The sequence below is a fragment of the Epinephelus lanceolatus genome, chromosome 21, assembly GCF_041903045.1.
Source record: "Epinephelus lanceolatus isolate andai-2023 chromosome 21, ASM4190304v1, whole genome shotgun sequence".
NCBI lineage: Eukaryota > Metazoa > Chordata > Actinopteri > Perciformes > Serranidae > Epinephelus > Epinephelus lanceolatus.
Genome location: NC_135754.1, coordinates 32,971,454 through 32,996,257, shown reverse-complemented (window position 1 = coordinate 32,996,257; position 24,804 = coordinate 32,971,454). Strand labels below are relative to the sequence as shown.

The following is a 24,804-nucleotide window of genomic DNA, read 5'->3' as shown; positions in this document are numbered from 1 at the left end:
TGCAACATGGGGCCGTGCATTATCATGCTGCAACATGAGGTGATGGTCGTGGATGAATGGCACAACAATGGGCCTCAGGATCTCGTCACGGTATCTCTGTGCATTCAAAATGCCATCAATAAAATGCATCTGTGTTCGTTGTCCATAACATACGCCTGCCCATACCATAACCCCACCGCCACCATGGGCCACTCGATCCACAACGTTGACATCAGCAAACCGCTCACCCACATGATGCCACACACGCTGTCTGCCATCTGCCCTGAACAGTGAAAAAGGGGATTCATCAGTGAAGAGAACACCTCTCCAACGTGCCAGACGCCATCGAATATGAGCACTTGCCCACTCAAGTCAGTTACGACAACGAACTGCAGTCAGGTTGAGACCCCGATGAGGACGACGAGCATGCAGATGAGCTTCCCTGAGACGGTTTCTGACAGTTTGTGCAGAAATTCTTTGGTTATGCAAACCGACTGTTGCAGCAGCTGTCCGGGTGGCTGGTCTCAGACGATCTTGGAGGTGAACATGCTGGATGTGGAGGTCCTGGGCTGGTGTGGTTACACGTGGTCTGCAGTTGTGAGGCTGGTTGGATGTACTGCCAAATTGTCTGAAACGCCTTTGGAGACGGCTTATGGTAGAGAAATGAACATTCAATTCACGGGCAACAGCTCTGATGGACATTCCTGCAGTCAGCATGCCAATTGCACGCTCCCTCAAAACTTGTGACATCTGTGGCATTGTGCTGTGTGATAAAACTGAACATTTTAGAGTGGCCTTTTACTGTGGTCAGCCTAAGGCACACCTGTGCAATATTCATGCTGTCTAATCAGCATCTTGATATGCCACACCTGTGAGGTGGGATGGATTATCTTGGCAAAGGAGAAGTGCTCACTAACACAGATTTAGACAGATTTGTGAACAATATTTGTGAGAAATGGTCTTTTGTGTATATAGAAAATGTTTTAGATCTTTGAGTTCAGCTCATGAATAATGGGAGCACAAACAAAAGTGTTGCGTTTATATTTTTGTTCAGTGTAGTATGCAGAGTGTTGGGCTTTGTATCATTTCAGTACCAAGTACCTTGTTAAGGAAGAATATTATATTATTCCATAAATTCCTGGTCATCTGTTGCACATCTGTCCATCCTGGAAGAGGGATTCCTTCTCAGTTTGTCTTCCTGAGGTTTCTACCATTTATTCCCCTGTTAAAGGGTTTTTTGGGGGGGTGTTTTCCGTATTTGCTGTGAGGGTCCAAAGACAGAGAGATGTTGTATGCTGCAAAGCCCTCTGAGGCAAATTGTGACTTGTGATATTGGGCTTTATAAATAAACCTGAATTGAAATAATGTATGTAATGTAATGAACAATATTTGCCTCCAGAGTCTATTAAAATCTAAAGTAGCATGCAATGGAAATATTCAAGTACCTGTAAGTTCACCACCTCCTGTTGGCCAGAAGGGGGCAGCAGCACTGCAGCACTTTCGTGAGCGCTCAAACTAAAGAAGAAGAGTCACTTCCTGGTCAGGTTAAGTAAACAGAAGAAATGGCAGCTTTAGATGAAATACAACGTCTTGAATATTTATCTTTGGTGTCGAAGGTGTGCACGGAGCTGGAGAATCATCTGGGGATAAGCGAGAAAGATCTGGGTAACGTTCCGCTCCGTGACAGCGATGTTTTCTCAGAGCTAATGTTAGCTAGCTGCTTCAGATGTTAGCTAGCTGCTTCAGATGCTAGCTTGCTGCTTCATAACAAACAGGTGTCAATCATTATCATGTCTCAGTTAGCATGTGTGGCTAAACTGCTGTTAATGTCTTTCAGCTGAATTCATCATCAGTTTGGCAGAAAAACATCCAACATTTGAGAAGTTCAAAGCAGCTCTGTGTGAAAATGGAGCAGACTTTACTGTGAGTGTGAAAATAAACAAACACTTTGATTTTAATAAATATTTGTGCCATGTGTTTTCACACTAAACCCTTATATGTTTCTCCTTTCAGGACACGTTTATTGGTAATTTACTCAGACTTATTCAGACCATGCGACCCTCACCATCTACAAGTAAAGGTACAGACACTTTTTACAAATTGATTTCATGTAATAAGACCTGTGTCAGTCCTGTGAAGCAGCAACATTTCTGTCTACATGAATTACTTCTTTATGTTTTCTTTAAATTTTGACAAACATTTATAAGAAATGGCTTATATCAGTGGTTCCCATAGGGATGCATAATGTTGAATTTTTTGCAGATATATAACAACTCATTTGATACTGATATGGATATATATATTCATCTTTTTCCTCACTTTATTTTAATCAATGTCAAGTCTCTTCTGTAGTGGAATTGACATCATATTATACATGCATATTCTTATGGCCCACCAGCAGATTGAGACATGAAATTCAATACTTTTCAATGTATGTGATATTCATTCATCGTACAACCATCTTTGTTTTAAAATATATTTTTTTATGAAAATGGTGGCCCCTTTTAAACATGATTTAATCAGCCATAAAAGAAGTAAGCTATATCACAAGGACTCCTGTCTCACTTTCTGGTTTCCTGAAAGGTGGAGGTGTGTTTAAACCATAACAGGTAAACTCTATAGCCCTTCTTAATCAAAACTACATCAGAATTATGGTTTAGAAATTAGTATTTTGGTTAATATTAAAACGACTCTTTGCAACTCTGAAAACTAAAATGGCTCCTCACTACAACTGCTGTGAAATTGATAACTAGGGATGCACAACATTGGGTTTTTTGCCGATATGCCGATATGTAACAACTCATTTGACCGATGACCAATACTGATATCGATATATCCACTTTTTTCCCCAACTAATTTTAGTGATCATCAAGTGTCTTCTGTAGTGGAATTAACATCATATTATGCACACATACTCTTATCATGATGGCCCTCCAGCAGATGGAGACATGAAATACAGTGCTTTTTAATATGTAATATTCATTCATTGTGCAAAAAAAAGCCTATCCTATCCGCTATCCTCTGATACCGATGACGTGCTGATATCATTGTGCATCCCTAGTTGCCAACCTTTTACCTTGAGGGACCCCTTTCTATTCTTGAATAAATCCCTGACTAAGTGACAATGTATTTAACAGATGTTTCACATTATATTCAGTGCATAACAATAACAGTACAGAGCAACTAATAAACTGTACGATTACTTCCAATAGTGAACGCAATAAAAGGCAATAAACAGGAAGTTTGGATGAATTTCTAACAGATTATTCCCTGTGAATTTTTATTTATTTTTTTTTAGCCTTTAATGGATAGGACTGACAAGTGTGAAAGGGGGAGAGAGAGGGGGAGTGACATGCAGCAAAGGGCCACAGGCTGGAGTCGAACCCAGGCCGCTGCGGCAACAGCCTTGTACATGGGGCGCCTGCTCTACCACTAAGCCACCGATGCCCCATTCCCTGTGAATTTTCACCAGAGATTAGTATTTCTGATTTTTTTTTTTTTTTTTTAGGTATGTTTTGTATAATTGTCTGTATTTTTTTTTTTTAAACAATCTTTTTTGAGTTTTTAAACATTAAACGTGAACAGTAACATTTCAACTAAGAAAATAAGTATGATATCCCCAACCCTGGCATTAAAAAAATAAAAAATAGAATAAAATAAATAAGTAATTAAAATAATAATACTAATAATAAAAGTACATAATAAATAAAAGAAATAATTGTGTAAAATTATAATCCCAGCAGTGCATGATTTGCAAAATGCTTCAAATTATTCAAATTATTATTATACTTTACAAGAAGTCCATGTAAGCACTCCACAAATGAATAAAGTTCTTGTTCTTCTTTTTTTAAAATATACGTCAGTCTCTCCAAAGCTCGACACGCCGTCATTTCTTTTGTGGAAGGTGTGTCCACTTGTAAAAGTCCAAAGTCAATAAGCAGTGACTCCTGAAAAGTTACAGCAAAGTCCTCAGAGTGTTTTCCCAGTATACAGTTTCTGTATATTCTCTTCTTATAGAAGAAAACATGTCATGAGGCCAAATGTTGCTGTGTAACAGTTATCAACTGCCACATGTTTTCAGCTAAGAGTCCACTGTTAAATGATCTCTTCTGTGTTGTGTATGACAGCTCATCAGACGGAGCTCAGGCCAAAGAGTGAGAAGGACAAGCTGAAGGAGAAATATCCTGCGTTATGTAGACCAGATGATCCAGTGTGGACGGTAAGGCGTCTTCTAAATAGATTACAAACCTTAAACCTTCATATCTTATAGCTGAACACAACTCTTTGTCAGTGGGAAAACTTTACAGTTCATAGGAATTATGGAGCTGTTTGTGTTCTCTCCATCAGATCCCACCACGACACACAGATACAGATGAGCAGGTGGCAGCAGCAGCCATGAAGGAGCTGGAGATGCTCATGCCAAACGTCTGTGGAACCAGCTCTGATAACAGGTGATTAAAAAAGGAGTTTTGTACTTAAAGTGGAGATCTGCTGTTTGGAAAATAACAACAAAACAAGAAATCAATGAACACTTAATAATATCTTTTAAAACTTCATAACCGCCTCACAATGACAACATTTAAAAAACTGGACTTCTGTTTTCCCCATTTGTTCCTCAGGTCAGACAGGAATTTGCACGGTGACAGAAGTCGAGACACAAACAGACAAATCGGACCTAAGCAAATTCATCCTCGCTCCAGTTCACAAGATCGTGACGGAGAAACAAACCCCCCACGCAAAAGGAAGCGAGTGTCTCGCTGGAGTGACCATCCGCCAAGCCCTCACAGAGACGATGGGAACAACAAGAAGGACGACAGAGATTCTGACCACTGTCGCGACAGACTTGTGGATCGCCCTCCTCCAGAGGAGCCCGTTGTGGGTGACATCTACACCGGCAAAATCAGCAGCATCATGCAGTTTGGCTGTTTTGTGCAGCTGGAGGGCCTCAGGTGACTCCGCTAATTACTGACTGTCTTTCTTTTTTTTCAGGATGTCAGTTTGCTTGTTTGACTTACTTCTAATTATTTCGGTATTTCTAGATATCATGTATGCATTTGTTTCAGTGTTTCTATGTGATGGTCTTCTGGTGTTTGCACCCTGAACTGAACCTGTAACCTGACCTGAACTGTTACTGTCTGCAGGAAACGTTGGGAGGGTCTGGTGCACATCTCAGAGTTGCGCAAAGAAGGACGTATAGCCAATGTGGCTGACGTGGTCGCCAAAGGTCAAAGGGTGAAGGTCAAAGTGCTGTCGTTCACTGGGACCAAAGCCAGCCTCAGCATGAAGGTGAGTCACGTTTAAAAGATCAGGAGCCATATTCACAAAACTTCCTCGTACTGGTGACGAAATTTTAAGAATTGTGATGTTTTCTTAGAATTTCCCCTTAAAGTTAAGACAAGGTCCTTGTAAAGATAAAAGTTATTTACAGGGCATCTCAGACCTTAAAAGAGCTCCTGAGGTGAAAAGCTGTTGGGAGCAGGGAGGAGGACTTTTAAGAGCTTAAGTGGATTGTGGAAACAGAAAGAGGCCTGAGAAATATTCTCCAAACACTGGATGACAGTGAGTTAATGACATACCACAGATTATATCATGCAGGGATAACATGGGGTACGCACACATTTCCCACCTAATGCTATAACACCAGAAACAAAGTGATCACAACACTGAGATATTTGGAAAACTGGAAAAATGCAGCAGCACAGCAGTGATGACTTTTGTCTGTCTCAACTTTCCCTCAGCAGAGTGATCACACTGACAATGACAACACTTTCACAGTCAGCGGTTCATTTCATTTCCACTGGGTGTCCACACCTTGCAGGCTCACAAAAGGGTGTGTCTGTGACAACCAATCACATCTGTTAAAAGAATGCACCACAGCTAGCAACAGGGTCGACCACACCTCCTCAGTAAGGTAAAAGTTTCTGTCCCTTCGGTGCTGTAAAAGTATCCAGGTGAATTAAGAGTATTCAAGGAGACATGACATAGTGACCCTATAAAATGTTTTACTTGTTTAAACCCTAACGGGCTGCTTATTCCTTTCTTTAAACACTTTGTTGTTTATAAACATAGTTTATTTTACAAATTATTATAAAAAGTAGGAAAAAAAGTACAAAACACAAACATAAATAAATTAATTTAAAGGTCTCTCAAAAGCTATTCATCCCTGTGACAAAGTCAGTGATTCTTATCTCTCATCTTGTCGGTCAGGTGTGTCGGTCAGTTATAACATTCAGGGTTTTTTTGCTAGGACATGGTTTGTCCCCAGTTTTTAAAAATAGGTGCTTCACTTTTAATTATTTTTTTATTTTTTTCCCCTTTATGTTATGCACATTTAATGCACCTACATTTGGTCTTGTTTCCATGTTCATGTTTTCCTGCATCTGTGAACTTATTATTTCAAAACTCTCCTATATAAAATGAAATGAGGGCTGATACTGCAACATGATGTATGTAATTTCATCTTTGGCTCAATAAAGATACCTGGAGAAAGAACAGGTGTTACACAAAAAAGATATGAAGCCACACACAGTAGCACATCACACATGTAGCTTGTCAAATAAAAGCAAATGTTTGTAGCTGCTGTTGTTTAGTTAGTTACTGCAGGGGAATCATAAACCATGCATGACATGATTTATGACATTAAATCCAATGTGAATTTATTACACTGTTTAATGGTTATAACATTTAAATTACACTCGTGACTTTTTTTTTTATTTGCAAAAACACTCACATATGATAATTGGTTTCTTAAATGTTGACTAGAAATAATAATAATTGTTTGCATGTTTCCAGGATGTGGACCAGGAGACAGGGGAGGACCTGAACCCAAACCGGAGAAGAAACATTGAGCCTGTAGTCAGAGATGAAGCCTTGAGGAACCCCGACCGTCCGATTGAAGCCAGCATGCTGGAATTAGAGGAAGACCCATCAGAGCGCAAACGGCTCACCAAAATCACCGACCTTGAAAAATGGGAAATTAAACAGGTATTCATCAAAAATCAAACAGATTTTTTAACTGTTAAATACCTCCTCAGTGGTGATATCGTCTTTTTTTAACCATCCAATTTATGTTAAATATTTTTTTCCCGTGCAGATGATCGCAGCCAACGTCCTTCCTAAAGAGGAGTTCCCAGAATTTGACGAGGAGACGGGGATCCTTCCCAAAATAGATGACGATGAAGGTGAAACTCTGAACTTCTTTTTCTGGGGTTTTTGCTAAATGAAAGTGTCACGACCCGACTCACAAGCCATGACAAACTGGAGACACATGATATCAAACTGAAAGGTGCAGATAATATCAAACATATAGAGAAGTCATGAGGTGTGTAAGTCTGTGTTTCAGTGTGTCAGCAGATGAATGAGTGAGTGGGTGATGTATGCAAGGTGTTATATGGTGTGGAACTCAAATTAGGAACCGGGCCGAAGCCAGCTGAACAAGAACATGCTGGATGAAGGGAGAGAGAGAAAGCTGGCAGAACAGCCAGGTCTTTAATAAGTGCCCCTGGTAGACTGGCCAGGTGCTCCCAGATGCACTAATTAGTTTTGCCTACCAGGACCTGCAAGACAACAGAGAACAGACACACAAGGGGAAAACACACACAGCAGGAGGGGCGTCACAAAGTTAATCTTAATGATAATCTGTAAATGTTCCCTCCACAGATGAAGACATAGAGATTGACCTGGTGGAAGAGGAGCCACCATTTCTGAGGGGACAGACGAAATGGACCATGAACATGAGCCCGGTGAAGATAGTGAAGGTACATGACTCTGTGTGTTACATTTCACACCTCTTAATATCATGTGTCATTTTCCATAACTGCTTATCCTGTTGGGGGTCGCAGAGGGGCTGGAGCCTATCCCAGCTGACACTGGGTGAGAGGCAGGGTTCACCCTGGACAGGTCACCAGACTATCACAGGGCTGACACATAGAGACAGACAACCATTCACACTCACATTCACACCTACGGACAATTTAGAGTCACCAATTAACCTGCATGTCTTTGGACTGTGGGAGGAAGCTGGAGCACCTGGAGGAAACCCACGCTGACACAGGGAGAACATGCAAACTCCACACAGAAGGGCCCCCCCACCCTGGGTTCGAACCAGAAACCCTCTTGTTGTGAGGTGACAGTGCTAACCATTGTGCCACCATGCCGCCCTCATGCACAGGACAGGTGAAAGGTCATGATGTATAAAGACAGGCAGTGAGAGCGAGAGGGACGGTAAATCTGGCACAGGCTAACGTGCTGAACTTCACAGCACATTGTCAGTAATCTTTCTACAGAATCTCTGAGTAAGAGTATATGTGGGCAAAAGTTCATGTTTCACTTAAGAGAATGGACATGCGACCCACTTTTGGACCGCAACCCACCAGCTGGGAACCACTATAGTATGTCTGATACCTGGAAGTACATCGTCATTTCTATGTTTGTGCTGTAGACACTGATACAGTTTGATAACATTTGTTCCTCTATCTTCACACCTGCACTTGTTTTCATTTTGTCCTTTAGAATCCAGACGGCTCTCTTTCCCAAGCAGCGATGATGCAGAGCGCTCTCTCTAAGGAGAGGAGGGAGCTGAAGCAGGCCGCTCGTGCAGCAGAGTTGGACTCCATCCCCACTGGTCTCCACAAGAACTGGATCGACCCGATGCCTGATTGTAAGGACCTGCACCACACATTTTTAATAATCCAGCAAACACCTCATTATAGATTTAAATGAATGCAGCCCCCAACTGTGTGATTCTCAAGCGTCAGTGGGACAAACATTTCAACCGGATATTAATTAAAGGTCAAAATCAGTCCATGTTGAGTCAGAGATTTAAAATGTTGAAAATGAAATTGACCGGCCTGTCTTACACCGGGTCTATTACTCTGTTACATTGTTACCATGGCGTGGCTGGAGATGATTATCTGGCTTCCCCACGAGTTTACGCTGCCACACAGAGAATCATAATGCACTGTGACGCTGTCTTCCGCAGCCTGAGGGCCTATCAGAGTTCCTTCCAGCCCTGGTCACTACCTCTGACTCATCGTTTAGTACAAAAAAAAGCTTGTTAGGAAGTTCATTATCGTCGCAGTTCATCTTGATTACACAAAAGAGAAGGCTCTCGCCGGAACTTTACATTAGTCCCTGTTCCTCTCCTGTACAGATGAAGGAAGGCAGATTGCTGCCAACATGAGAGGCATCGGCGCTATGCCTATCGATCTCCCAGAATGGAAGAGATACGCCCTCGGGGGGAACCAGGTGTCGTATGGCAAGAGGACAGAGCTTTCCATCCTGCAGCAGAGAGAGAGTCTGCCTATTTTCAAGCTGAAGGAACAGCTGGTTCAGGTACCAGCAGTGGAGAGACAGACACACAGATTACATTGGAAATGATCAGAAAACTGAATGAGAGATTGGGACTTTTGAAAGATGTCTATAAGGTGTTGAACGAGACCTGTACCCACATTACAACCTACAACATGCACATCTACCCACTGAGCCATCACTGCACCCACTTTAAAGGGATGGATCTGTCTTTTTGAAATGGGGTTATATGAGGTTCTTATCCATAGACAGTGTATTACCAAATGTAGATGGCAGTCGGCACACCCCCAGTTTTGAGAAGCAGGCTGGAGTACTGCCACGCAAGTTCAGCAATGCACTGCAGTGGACAGGGGCAGCAGCGAAATAGTCAGTCAGGACCACTTTCGTCAAAGAAAACTTTAATTCCATTGGCACTATTATATTTGGCACTATGACTCTGTTCTGGGGTCTCTCTGCCTTTCCTAAGCATATGCAGAAAGCCTAAAGTGGAGAGAGCACACTTCTCTGCTCTTCCATGCGGCTATATTGAAAGCCTAAGGTGTAGAGAGCACACCTCTCCGCTCTCCCATGTGCAGACATGGAAAGCCTATGTTGTAGAGAGCACATCTCTCTGCCCTTCCACGCGTTGACATGGAAAGCCTTAAGGCAGAGAGAGCACACCTCTCTGCCCTTCCATGCGCCTACATGGAAAGCCTAAGGTGTAGAGAGCACACCTCTCTGCCCTCCCATGCACCTACATGGAAGGCCTAAGTTGTAGAGAGCACATCTCTCCGCCCTCCCATGCGCCTACATGGAAAGCCCTAAGGCAGAGAGAGCACACCTTTCTGCCCTTCCATGCACCTACATGGAAGGCCTAAGTTGTAGAGAGTACATCTCTCCGCCCTCCCATGCGCCTACATGGAAAGCCTAAGGTGTAGAGAGCACATCTCTCCGCCCTCCCATGCGCCTACATGGAAAGCCTAAGTTGTAGAGAGCACACCCCTCTGCCCTCACATGCGCCTACATGGAAAGCCTATGTTGTAGAGAGCACATCTCTCCGCCCTTCCACGCGTTGACATGGAAAGCCTTAAGGCAGAGAGAGCACACCTCTCTGCCCTTCCAAGCACCTACATGGAAAGCCTTAAGGCAGAGAGAGCACACCTTTCTGCCCTTCCATGCGCCTATATTGAAAGCCTAAGGTGTAGAGAGCACACCTCTCAACCCTCCCATGCGCCTACATGGAAAGCCTAAGGTGTAGAGAGCACACCTCTACGCCCTCCCATGCGCCTACATGGAAAGCCTAAATTGTAGAGAGCACACCTCTCTGCCCTTCCACGCGTTGACAAGGAAAGCCTAAGGTGTAGAGAGCACGCCTCTCCGCCCTTCTATGTTCCTGCATGGAAACCCTAAGATGTAGAGAGCACAAACATTTTGCTGCTGCTTTCGTCCACAGCAGTACATCACTTAGCTTATGTGTCGGACTCCTGCCTGACTTCTTAAACTAGGGGTGAGCCGACTGACATCTAGTGTAGATAATAACTATAGACATAGACCCCCCCCTTCAAAAAATCCAAACTATCCCTTTAATGTCTCTTAATCACCTTAACAATTAATTCTGTCTTTCGGCAGGCTGTCCACGACAATCAGATCTTGATCGTAGTTGGAGAAACTGGCTCCGGTAAGACCACACAGATCACTCAGTACCTGGCGGAGGCAGGTTACACCTCCCGGGGGAAGATTGGCTGCACGCAGCCCCGTCGTGTGGCCGCCATGTCAGTGGCCAAGAGAGTCTCTGAGGAGTACGGTTGCCGTCTGGGACAAGAGGTGAGTCATTCGTCTTAATCTGTACAAGAAATTCTTAGTCACAGTCTCTCCTCTCTTCTGTATTATTTAGCATATATTCGTTAACCTTTATTTTAGGTGGGTTACACCATTCGTTTTGAGGACTGCACCAGCACTGAAACAGTAATCAAATACATGACTCATGGTATGCTGCAAAGGGAATGTCTGCTGGACCCAGACATGAGTCAGTATTCCCTCATTATGCTAGATGAGGCCCACGAGAGAACAATCCACACCGATGTGCTGTTTGGCCTTCTCAAGAAGGTACTTTTTTTTTTTTTTTTTTTTTTTTTTTTTTTTACATTCTTCAAACCATACACCATTCTTAATGAATATTAAACAGCGCGGTCTCATACAATAACTTTCTCTGTCCCTTTTAGACGATACAGAAACGCAAAGACATGAAGCTGATTGTGTCCTCTGCCACGCTGGATTCTGTCAAGTTCTCCCAGTATTTCTTTGAAGCTCCGATCTTCACCATCCCAGGAAGAACTTTCCCCGTGGAGATCCTCTACACCAAAGAGCCTGAGACAGACTACCTGGATGCCGGTCTCATCACAGTCATGCAGATTCATCTGACCGAGCCCCCAGGTACGCTTGTGTCAGAAACGGGTTTCCTTAAATTATCTTAAATTATTGTTAATTTTTTCTTCTATCCTTTATTTCCATTTTTTTATTGTAAATTGTATTTTTATTTTATTTATTTACTGATTTTTTTTAACTTAGATTTTTGATTGACTATTACTGTTTTATTTCATTTTTATCTTCATTTATTTTTATTTCTATTTTTTATTATTTTTATATTTATTTATTTTATTTACTATTATTATTTTTTTGATTTAAAAAAAAAAGTATCATCACTATAACTATCTCACTATGAGTTGTATATAAGAAACTTGATCATGGGACAAAGTAAAATTAGCTTTTATGTAAAACTAAATAAATAAATAAAAGATGCTTTTCTCTCTGTCCTTCATCCAGGTGACATCCTGGTGTTTCTGACTGGACAGGAAGAGATCGACACGGCTTGTGAGCTCCTGTATGAGAGGATGAAGTCACTGGGGCCTGATGTTCCTGAACTGATTATTCTGCCAGTTTACTCGGCCCTGCCCAGTGAGATGCAGACCAGGATCTTTGACCCTGCACCGCTAGGCAGCAGAAAGGTGATGAACAGCACTGGATTAGATGATAACTGCAAGTTACTGGCACAGAGTGACACCAGCTCTTTTACTTCTTATTCTAGTTCCAAAAGAACACCTTGAAAATACTTGTCTTTGGTGAATTGAAGAACAGAACAAACTTACACCTTAAAGAATAATTCATTTCTGATACTCTCCTTTTTGTTTTTGTTTACCTTTAGGTCATCATTGCCACAAACATTGCTGAGACGTCTCTCACTATTGATGGAATCTACTATGTGGTGGACCCCGGCTTTGTTAAACAGATCGTGTATAATTCCAAGACGGGCATTGACCAGCTGGTGGTGACTCCCATCTCACAGGTCAGCCATTTTAACACAGGAAGTGAACAAGTTTAGAGCTGTCCTCTGACTAACAATTTTTCTAGTCCACCAATAGTCATCATTTAGAGCCATTAGTTGACTAGATGTCCGCATGAAAGAATAGTATCAGTAACACTGTTAACACTGTGCTACATTACAGAGAAATACAAACCGTACTAATGAACCTTCATTAATATAGGCCTATATTTTATCTACAAGTGCACGTCACACACTGAGCGAGCCGCCTGTTAATGACGCTGTGGGCTAATGGGCATGTAGCTACTTCCATGTTTCAGATGATACATCATGTTTATAGTCGACCAATGAAGATGAGTTTACATATCACCTTGGGTTCGTCCTTCACCTTCTCAAAATGATCCCACACTTTGGATTTCCTGCCCGACATGTTATTAACTAGCCTGTGGAATAACCGCAGGTACCAGCCCTGGAAATTAACCTGACTCCTGTCTGACTGCTGAGCGTGGACACTTCCTGTGTATGTCCTTTCAAATTAAATTCCCACATGGTTCAGTCATATAGGTTTTGATTTATTTTGACAAGGCGCAGCTCCTAATAGAGTTTCACGTGTGTTTGTTTGTTTTTCTGCAACTAAGCGACCAATGAAATCTTGTGGACTAATGACCTTTCTAGTCGACTAACGTTTGGTCGACTTTTAGGAGGCTGCCTAGTGTGCAGTGTACTTCCTGGGACGTTTCAGTCCCCAGATGTAGCTGCAGAGTGAACACGTGCTGTTAGCATAGCATGCATTAGCTCGGAGGGCTATATTACATGAACATGAACATTACTGTCACCCTGAATGTCTCACCGAACTCCGTTCAAACTTTCAAACGCATAATCGGGTACAGCCCTAGCAGTTTTACATTTCTCCTACTTGTCAGCCTCAGCGGTGTTTATCCTCTGCTGAAAACCTGAATGGACATCTCTTTACTACAACATCCTTTTAACACTTCCCGATGTGTTTCAGGCCCAGGCCAAGCAGAGGGCGGGCCGAGCCGGCAGAACAGGTCCAGGGAAGTGTTACAGACTCTACACTGAGAGAGCCTACAGAGACGAGATGCTGACGACCAATGTGCCTGAGATCCAGAGAACCAACTTGGCCAGCACTGTGCTGTCTCTGAAGGTAATGTCCTGACTCTTACATGAAGCAGTTGTTATCAGTCAGTCAGACATGATGCATGTCTTTAGTGATTTTGATCTAAACGTTAATCAAGATTTCCGCCTCCTCTCGCCAGGCCATGGGTATAAATGACCTCCTGGCATTTGACTTCATGGACGCTCCCCCAATGGAGACTCTGATCACAGCCATGGAGCAGCTCTACACTCTGGGGGCTCTGGATGATGAAGGCTTACTCACACGTTTGGGCAGAAGGGTGAGGAAAATAAGAATATCACTGTGCTCAGCCAGATTGTTGCGTCATAACCTGCAGATGTTATTTATTATGGCTTTAGTATTTACTCCTCTAATCTGTGCAAGAAGTTCTTGAGTGACCGAGTACCTGATATAGGTTTGCCCAGTGTCTGCACTTTGGTTTGGTCTTCAAGAGGTCCCTCCACTGTTCATTATGCATACTGCCTGTATCTGATTAACACCTGTATCTGTCCTTCAGATGGCTGAGTTTCCTCTGGAGCCCATGTTGTGTAAGATGTTGATCATGTCCGTCCACCTGGGCTGCAGCGAAGAGATGCTCACTATCGTGTCAATGCTGTCTGTGCAGAACATCTTTTATAGACCAAAGGTATGTGGCTAACACACAACGACATGCTCAAAACAGTTGTGAAATATCAGACGATCAGTACTTTGTCAAAAGGCAGAGAAGATTAAATTCAATCCTTCTGTTTTCAGGACAAACAGGCCCAGGCTGACCAGAAAAAGACAAAGTTTTCCCAGCTAGAGGGAGACCACCTGACCCTGTTGGCTGTCTACAACTCCTGGAAGAACAACAAGTTCTCCAACCCATGGTGTTTCGAGAACTTCATCCAGGCGCGCTCCTTAAAGAGAGCTCAGGACATACGCAAGCAGATGCTCAGCATCATGGACAGGTAGGAGTGTCAAATTCAACTCTCGAACGCTCATCAGTCTCTGTTGTATTTGATACTGATGAAAAAATGTGAATGTGTTTCACTTTGTAAAACTAATAATTTGACCTCATATAGTGTGGACTGTAGAAATTACTGTTAAATCACAGTAGTTGATGTATGAAAATATTCAGCAATATATTTAAATGCATGCCAACTTTAAAACTATTTATTATTTATTTATTATTATATGTATTTGACCACAGTTAAACATCTTCTACACATGATTATGAAAAATCCTACACTTTGACAACAGAGTTTGAGTCTTGTATACAAATATTTAACAAGACTAAATATTCTATAGGCACAAGTTGGACGTGGTGTCATGTGGAAAAGCAACAGTGCAAGTTCAGAAAGCTATCTGCAGTGGTTTCTTCAGGAACACTGCCAGGAAGCACCCTCATGACGGGTACCGTACCCTCATTGACCAGCAGGTGGTGTACCTCCACCCCTCTAGTACTCTCTTCAACCGCCAGCCTGAATGGTAAGTCTTTATTGTGCTGCTGTAATACTGAAACTACCTGAAAGTATACAAAAGTTGTTTCAAAAAAGAGAAAGTCAACATGCTCTGAGAGGTATTTTTATGTTAAAAAAAACATTGGTGATGGCCAATGCCAAACAACAGTGTATCTCAGTTAAAAGAGTGAGTTTATGGAACAGTTACTGATGAACTGAAAACATGTAGAACATTAAGTAGGTTTATACAAAAGTTTAAAATGACATATTGATCAAATATGAAAATGGAGGATCAGACTGTATACTGACGTAGAAGGACAGGGTACAGGATCTTAAAGTGTGTAAGTTGCCTTTTGTATTTTGACTTTGTTGCTATTTTGCCTTGTTTGCCTGTTTTAGTTTGTTTTGTTGTTGAATGTGCTGGTCGGTGTTATGAGCTGTAGCTTCAGCCTACACCTTTTTTCAGACTGCACATGTGTCTAAGTCATGTTATGTTACTTTATTGTAATGTTTTGCACTGTGCTATTTAAGTATGGCCAATTTTCTGTGAAAAGGTTCGACATGATTTCGGACGACATACTATACTATGACTTTTTTCATGATTTTGGACAACATACTATACTATGACTTTTTTCATGATTTCGGACGACATACTATACTATGACTTTTTTTCGTGATTTCGAACGACATACTATACTATGACTTTTTTTCCAGGATATTGGACGACATACTATACTATGACATTTTTTCATGAATTTGGACGACATACTATACTATGACTTTTTTTCATGAATTTGGACGACATACTATACTGTGACTTTTTTCATGATTTTGGACGACATACTATACTGTGACTTTTTTCATGATTTTGGACGACATACTATACTATGACTTTTTTTGTTACAATTTGTGACGACATACTATACTATAACGTGACTTTTTTTCATGATTTCGGACGACATACTATACTATGATTTTTTTATTTTTTTTTATGATTTCGGACGACATACTATTCTATGACTTTTTTCACGATTTCGGACGACATACTATACTATGACTTTTTTTGTCATGATTTGTAACGACATACTGTACTATACTATGACTTTTTTTCATGATTTCGGACGACATACTATACTATGACTTTTTTCATGATTTCGGACGACATACTATATTATGATTTTTTTATTTTTTTATGATTTCGGACGACATACTATACTATCACTTTTTTGTCATGATTTTGGACGACATACTATACTATGACTTTTTTCACGATTTTGGACGACATACTATACTATGACTTTTTTTGTCATGATTTGTGACGACATACTGTACTATGACTTTTTTTCCAGGATATTGGACGACATACTATACTATGACTTTTTTTCCAAGATATTGGACGACATGCTATACTATGACTTTTTTTCCAGGATATTGGACGACATACTATACTATGACATTTTTTCATGAATTTGGACAACATACTATACTATGACATTTTTTGTCACAATTTGTGACGACATACTATACTATACTATGACTTTTTTTCATGATTTCGGACGACATACTATACTATTATTTTTTTTTTTTTATGATTTCGGACGACATACTATACTATGACTTTTTTCACGATTTTGGACGACATACTATACTATGACTTTTTTTGTCATGATTTGTGACGACATACTGTACTATGACTTTTTTTGTCATGATTTGTGACGACATACTATACTATGACTTTTTTTCATGATTTCGGACGACATACTATACTAGGACTTTTTTCATGATTTCGGACGACATACTATACTATGACTTTTTTTCATGATTTCGGACGACATACTATACTATGATTTTTTAATTTTTTTTTATGATTTCGGACGACATACTATACTATGACTTTTTTGTCATGATTTTGGACAACATACTATGACTTTTTTCACGATTTCGGACGACATACTATACTATGACTTTTTTCATGATTTCGGACGACATGCTATATGATGATTTTTTTATTTTTTTATGATTTCGGACGACATACTATACTATGACTTTTTTGTCATGATTTGTGACGACATACTATACTGTGACTTTTTTTTTTCACGATTTCGGACGACATACTATACTATGACTTTTTTCACGATTTCGGACGACATACTATACTATGACTTTTTTTTCATGATTTTGGACAACATACTAATGACTTTTTTTGTCATGATTTGTGATGACATACTGTACTATACTATGACTTTTTTTCATGATTTCGGACGACATACTATACTATGACTTTTTTTCATGATTTCGGACGACATACTATACTATGACTTTTTTTGTTACAATTTGTGACGACATACTATACTATAATATGACTTTTTTTTCATGATTTCGGACGACATACTATACTATGATTTTTTTTTTTTTTTTATGATTTCGGACAACATACTATACTATGACTTTTTTCACGATTTCGGACGACATACTATACTATGACTTTTTTCACGATTTCGGACGACATATTATACTATGACTTTTTTTGTCATGATTTGTGACGACATACTGTACTATACTATGACTTTTTTTCATGATTTTGGACCACATACTATACTGTGACTTTTTTTGTCATGATTTGTGACGACATACTGTACTATGACTTTTTTTGTCATGATTTGTGACGACATACTATACTATGACTTTTTTTCATGATTTCGGACGACATACTATACTAGGACTTTTTTCATGATTTCGGACGACATACTATACTATGACTTTTTTTCATGATTTCGGACGACATACTATACTATGATTTTTTAATTTTTTTTTATGATTTCGGACGACATACTATACTATGACTTTTTTGTCATGATTTTGGACAACATACTATGACTTTTTTCACGATTTCGGACGACATACTATACTATGACTTTTTTCATGATTTCGGACGACATGCTATATGATGATTTTTTTATTTTTTTATGATTTCGGACGACATACTATACTATGACTTTTTTGTCATGATTTGTGACGACATACTATACTGTGACTTTTTTTTTTCACGATTTCGGACGACATACTATACTATGACTTTTTTCACGATTTCGGACGACATACTATACTATGACTTTTTTTTCATGATTTTGGACAACATACTAATGACTTTTTTTGTCATGATTTGTGATGACATACTGTACTATACTATGACTTTTTTTCATGATTTCGGACGACATACTATACTATGACTTTTTTTCATGATTTCGGACGACATACTATACTATGACTTTTTTTGTTACAATTTGTGACGACATACTATACTATAATATGACTTTTTTTTCATGATTTCGGACGACATACTATACTATGATTTTTTTTTTTTTTTATGATTTCGGACAACATACTATACTATGACTTTTTTCACGATTTCGGACGACATACTATACTATGACTTTTTTCACGATTTCGGACGACATACTATACTATGACTTTTTTTGTCATGATTTGTGACGACATACTGTACTATACTATGACTTTTTTTCATGATTTTGGACGACATACTATACTGTGACTTTTTTGTCATATTTTGGACGACATACTATACTATGACTTTTTTCATGATTTCGGACGACATACTATACTATGACTTTTTTGTCATATTTTGGACGACATACTATACTATGACTTTTTTCATGATTTCGGACGACATACTATACTATGACTTTTTTTCATGATTTTGGACGACATACTATACTATGATTTTTTTTTTTTTTTTTTTTTATGATTTCGGACGACATACTATACTAATTTTTTTCCAAGATATTGGACGACATACTATACTATGACTTTTTTTCCAGGATATTGGACGACATACTACACTATGACATTTTTTCATGAATTTGGACGACATACTATACTATGACTTTTTTCCAAGATATTGGACGACACACTATACTATGACTTTTTTTCATGAATTTGGACGACATACTATACTATGACTTTTTTCATGATTTTGGACGACATACTATACTACGACTTTTTTGTCACGATTTGTGACGACATACTATACTATGACTTTTTTCCAAGATATTGGACGACACACTATACTATGACTTTTTTTCATGAATTTGGACGACATACTATACTATAACTTTTTTTCATGATTTCGGACGACATACTATACTATGATTTTTTTTAAATTTTTTTTATGATTTCAGATGACATACTATACTATGAGTTTTTTCACGATTTCGGACGACATACTATACTATGACTTTTTTTGTCATGATTTGTAACGACATACTGTACTATGCTATGACTTTTTTTCATGATTTCGGACGACATACTATACTATGACTTTTTTTGTCATGATTTGTAACGACATACTGTACTATGCTATGACCTTTTTTCATGATTTCGGACGACATACTATACTGTGATTTTTTTATTTTTTTTTTATGATTTCGAACGACATACTATACTATCACTTTTTTGTCATGATTTTGGACGACATACTATACGACCTATGACTTTTTTCACGATTTCGGACGACATACTATACTATGACTTTTTTTCACGATTTTGGACGACATACTATACTATGACTTTTTTCACGATTTCGGACGACATACTATACTATGACTTTTTTTGTCATGATTTGTGACGACATACTGTACTATGACTTTTTTTCCAGGATATTGGACAACATACTATACTATGACATTTTTTCATGAATTTGGACAACATACTATACTATGACTTTTTTTCCAAGATATTGAACGACATACTATACTATGACTTTTTTTGTCACAATTTGTGACGACATACTATACTATGACTTTTTTTCATGATTTCGGACGACATACTATACTATGATTTTTTTTTTTTTTTTTTTATGATTTCGGATGACATACTATACTATGACTTTTTTCACGATTTTGGACGACATACTATACTATGACTTTTTTCATGATTTTGGACGACATACTATACTATGACTTTTTTTCATGATTTCGGACGACATACTATACTATGATTTTTTTTTTTTTTTTTTATGATTTCGGATGACATACTATACTATGACTTTTTTCACGATTTTGGACGACATACTATACTATGACTTTTTTTGTCATGATTTGTGACGACATACTATACTATGACTTTTTTTCATGATTTCGGACGACATACTATACTATGACTTTTTTTTCATGATTTTGGACAACATACTATACTATGACTTTTTTCACGATTTCGGACGACATACTATACTATGACTTTTTTTCATGATTTTGGACAACATACTATACTATGACTTTTTTGTCATGATTTGTGATGACATACTGTACTATACTATGACTTTTTTTCATGATTTTGGACGACATACTATACTGTGACTTTTTTCATGATTTCGGACGACATCCTATACTATGACTTTTTTCATGATTTCGGACGACATACTATGACTTTTTTCATGATTTCGGACGACATACTATACTATGACTTTTTTTCCAGGATATTGGACGACATACTATACTATGACTTTTTTTCATAATTTCGGACGACATGCTATACTATGACTTTTTTCACGATTTCGGACGACATACTATACTATGACTTTTTTGTCATGATTTTGGACGACATACTATACTATGACTTTTTTCCAGGATATTGGACGACATACTATACTATGACTTTTTTGCCATGATTTCGAACGACATACTATACTATGACTTTTTTGTTATGATTTTGGACGACATAATATACCATGACTTTTTTTCCAGGATATTAAACGACATACTATACTATGACTTTTTTGCCATGATTTTGGATGACATAATATACTATGACTTTTTTTCCAGGATATTGAACAACATACTATACTATGACTTTTTTGCCATGATTTTGGACGACATACTGTACTGTGACTTTTTTTCACGATTTTGGACGACATACTATATACTATGACTTTTTTGCCATGATTTCAGACGACATACTATACTGACTTTTTTGTATGTCGTCCAAGTCAAATCATGAAAAAAAGTCATAGTATTGTATGCCTTTCAAAATCATGAAAAAACAACATACTATAGTATGTTTTCCGAAATCATGAAAAGACATTACAGTATAGTATGTCGTCCAAAATCATGAAAAAAAAAAAGTCATAGTATTGTATGTCGTCAGACATCATGGAAAAACGTCATAGTGTGTTATGTCCCTGGTCTAGTGGAACCTAGATATAAGATGACGTGACTCCCAACTCTTCCCACTCCCAAGAAAGACCAGTTACACAGTTTTCAAACAACAAAGAAGCAGTTTATTTTGTCTTCGGAAGAGAGCAGTGCCAAAAACAACAAACAAAAATATACTTATGGACCCTTAACTTACCTAGCAACAAAGAAAAGTGAAACAAAAGACAATTTTCAAACCTAAATTCCTACCTTTCAAAATACAAGAAAAGAACATGGCAATGCCAAACAAAAAGGGCTTCTCAGTCCTACTAAAACCACTTTAAGTGCTCTATTTACAGTGCTCCACAAAATAATACTACGAGTAACTATACACCGTAAACTCACGAAACAAATCTCAACTCACCTATTCCCAAAACTGATCAAATACCTATCCAAATTGACAGGATATCAAAACACACACACACTAGTTTACCAGAATCAAGTTTTTCCTGCAGGTACTTACAAACAATTCACAAACACAATCTAAGTACTGGCTTTGTTGGTGGTGGAAAGGTGAAAGGAGGATAGAGCTTCTGTGTGCTGAAGGTTTAAAGACCCTCTGAGTCGCAGTGGGCCAATCCGGTGTCAGCAATCTCCTTCAGCTGGCCCAATGAGCACTCACCACCTGCTTTGCAACAACCAATCACACTCCAACACATGCACACACTCTGACAGGAGGAGAGAGAACATCTTAAAGGTCACTGCAGATAAACACAAGGACAATACCAAAAAATAATGACCTGGATCATAACAAGTATGTCATCCAAAATCATGAAAAAAGAGTCTTAGTAGAATGTGTCGTCCGAAATCATGAAAAAAAGTCATAGTATAGTATGTCGTCCGAAATCATGAAAAAAAGTCATGGTATAGTATGTTGTCCAAAATCATGACAAAAAAAAAGTCATAGTATAGTATGTCGTCCAATATCCTGGGAAAAAAGTCATAGTATAGTATGTCGTTCGAAATCACGAAAAAAAGTCATAGTATAGTATGTCGTTTGAAATCACGAAAAAAAGTCATAGTATAGTATGTCGTTTGAAATCACGAAAAAAAGTCATAGTATAGTATGTCATTCGAAATCACGAAAAAAGTCATAGTATAGTATGTCATTCGAAATCACGAAAAAAGTCATAGTATAGTATGTCGTCCGAAATCATGAAAAAAGTCATAGTATAGTATGTCGTTCGAAATCACGAAAAAAAGTCATAGTATACTATGTCGTTCGAAATCACGAAAAAAAGTCATAGTAGAGTATGTCGTTCGAAATCATGAAAAAAAAGTCATAGCATAGTATGTCGTCCGAAATCATGAAAAAAAAGTCATAGTATAGTATGTCGTCCAAAATCATGACAAAAAAAGTCATAGTATGTCGTCCAAAATCATGAAAAAGTCTTAGTGTAGCATGTCGTCCGAAATCATGAAAAAAGTCATAGTATAGTATGTCGTCACAAATTATGAAAAAAGTCATAGTATAGTATGTCGTCCGAAATCATGAAAAAAAAGTCTTAGTCTAGTATGTCGTCCGAAATCGTGAAAAAGGTCATAGTGTAGTATGTTGTTCGAAATCATGAAAAAAAAGTCATAGTATTGTATGTCGTCACAAATCATGACAAAAAAACGTCATAGTAGTATGTCGCCTCAATCACTTTTACCTGTACTCATGTCCTTGTTACGTTCTTTAGGCTTGTGTACCACGAGCTTGTGCTGACCACCAAGGAGTACATGCGGGAGGTGACCACCATCGACCCTCGCTGGCTGGTGGAGTTTGCGCCGGCCTTCTACAGAGTTGCCGACCCCACGCGTCTCAGTCGGCAGAAGAGGCAGCAGAAACTGGAACCACTGTACAACCGTTATGAGGAACCCAACGCCTGGAGAATCTCACGTGCCTTCAGACGACGCTGAACACTTCCTGTGAAGTGCATACTGATCAAACTTGCTAATGGCTGAGAGACAAATATTATATGTTATATTCAATTGGACAAATGGTAATTAAATTGTGTTGTTGGAAATATCCTTCAGTAAGATTTAATTTTGCCTTGTTACTACCTGTGTTACTGCAATTATCACATGTTAACACTGAAGTTGATTAACATTTTCTCTATTGTATTTTCTATGAAAATAAATGTAGATTTCTTTTTAAAAATTGCAGTCTTTAATGTTTGTTGTCTTTGTAGATAAACACTGGATGCAATTTAATTTGCTGCTGCGTCCTAATTTGTTTTGTCACTGAGAGTTAAACATGTTTCCTAAAACAATGAACTGTATCTTTAAACAGCCTGAGCAGTTAAATCAAAATGATTACGATGTTGTGTTTGGTTACCATGACAGATATAATGCATAAAGTGGGGAACAAAGGGGACAAGTTAAAAAATAGTCTGGACTGCAGTTTGGGTATTATTATGGGTATTTATTAAGCAATCTCTTCAACCACAGTCATGTTTATGGATTGAATAGGCCTCAGATGTGAGGGGAATGCAGCTCTTAAAAACAAACAAAAAAAATCCCTAATGAGATTAATTTAAAACAAAAACACCATAGCCTTATATACAAGTGGATGGGGTGGGCATGTGCAAGAGGTGCGTAGGGTTTCAGGGTGTGTATGATGATGGGTTGGTACAACAGGAAGATTTCTGAGGGTGAGAAGGGAGGAAGGAGGGAGGGGACTGGCTTTAGTACATGTAGCCTTTGGAGTAGGGCTGCGGGCCCATGTTTTGGGGGGCTTGTTCCGTGGCGTAGGGTACTCCCTCGTCCAGGTGGGACAGGGGCACCGTGTCCTCTTCGTTGACGTAGCGCTCGAACTCGGCCTTCAGGCTGGGCCGCTGATTGTCAGGGAAGGCCAGGGAGATGAGGGCCTCGGGCTCACACACAAACTTGTAAACATAGCGCTCCCCTGCCACCTGGAGGGAGAGACAGAGGATATAGATTCAGTCATGGAAACAAACATTCAGCTCTTCTTTGTTTTCCCAGGTGCTTGCTGTGACTTTACTACATACTATACACATACTCTAACTCTCTTAACACATAATATAACGTCTCAAAAAGATTCATTGCTGCTGAATTCATTTTATAGATCAAAGTGCTAGTTTTGTGAGGACTGCTGTCTGACGGCTCTGTAGCTCCCACTAGTGGCAGACGGCTGCATGACAGTTAAGCGGCCTTGTACATGAATAAAACACTCGTTAGTTTAACCCTTAAAGTGAATCATATTCCTGGTGACGACTAATCACACGGATCCCTAATTTTTATAGCATACTCTACTAAGTTTTTTCTATTAGCTATTATTTTACATTTTCAAAACCTTATCTGTGCGTCTACATGAAGTATAGAAGACAAAGTTTAGGGTTGCCAGGTTGTGTAAGAATCTCTGGCTGGTTTTTATGCTCAGACATAATTAACTGTCTTTTTTTCTAACTCTTTAATTCATTAGACAGA

General features: G+C 39.0%; 2 protein-coding genes across 5 annotated transcripts in view; one reads left to right on the top strand and one right to left on the bottom strand.

Moving 5' to 3' along the window:
• Window positions 1-1,493: 1,493 nt before the first annotated feature.
• On the top strand, window positions 1,494-23,515 carry LOC117247221 (ATP-dependent RNA helicase DHX8). 2 transcript variants are annotated; one of them, XM_033611595.2, is made up of 23 exons: window positions 1,494-1,644; window positions 1,817-1,902; window positions 1,993-2,059; window positions 4,107-4,198; window positions 4,327-4,430; window positions 4,599-4,928; window positions 5,121-5,265; window positions 6,772-6,963; window positions 7,073-7,160; window positions 7,639-7,736; window positions 8,491-8,638; window positions 9,131-9,312; window positions 10,897-11,091; window positions 11,188-11,373; window positions 11,490-11,700; window positions 12,091-12,272; window positions 12,470-12,610; window positions 13,596-13,751; window positions 13,864-14,001; window positions 14,239-14,367; window positions 14,475-14,671; window positions 15,012-15,191; window positions 23,055-23,515. In XM_033611595.2, exons 1-23 carry the CDS (start codon window positions 1,542-1,544, stop codon window positions 23,272-23,274), a joined length of 3,570 nt encoding a protein of 1,189 aa, XP_033467486.1. In that variant the 5' UTR covers window positions 1,494-1,541; the 3' UTR covers window positions 23,275-23,515. The 2 variants fall into 2 exon arrangements, with proteins under 2 accessions (XP_033467486.1, XP_033467487.1); XM_033611596.2 differs by lacking the exons at window positions 1,494-1,644; window positions 1,817-1,902; window positions 1,993-2,059; ... (2 more) ...; window positions 4,599-4,928; window positions 5,121-5,265 and adding an exon at window positions 5,341-5,890.
• A 249-nt stretch (window positions 23,516-23,764) lies between these two features.
• Window positions 23,765-24,804, bottom strand: part of etv4 (ETS variant transcription factor 4) — a 56,830-nt gene continuing 55,790 nt past the window's right edge. For all 3 annotated transcript variants that reach the window (XM_033611598.2, XM_078163544.1, XM_078163545.1), the window contains one exon: window positions 23,765-24,269. In XM_033611598.2, the coding sequence (XP_033467489.1) occupies window positions 24,042-24,269 (228 nt within the window). In that variant the 3' untranslated portion in view covers window positions 23,765-24,041. The remainder of the gene's footprint in view (window positions 24,270-24,804) is intronic.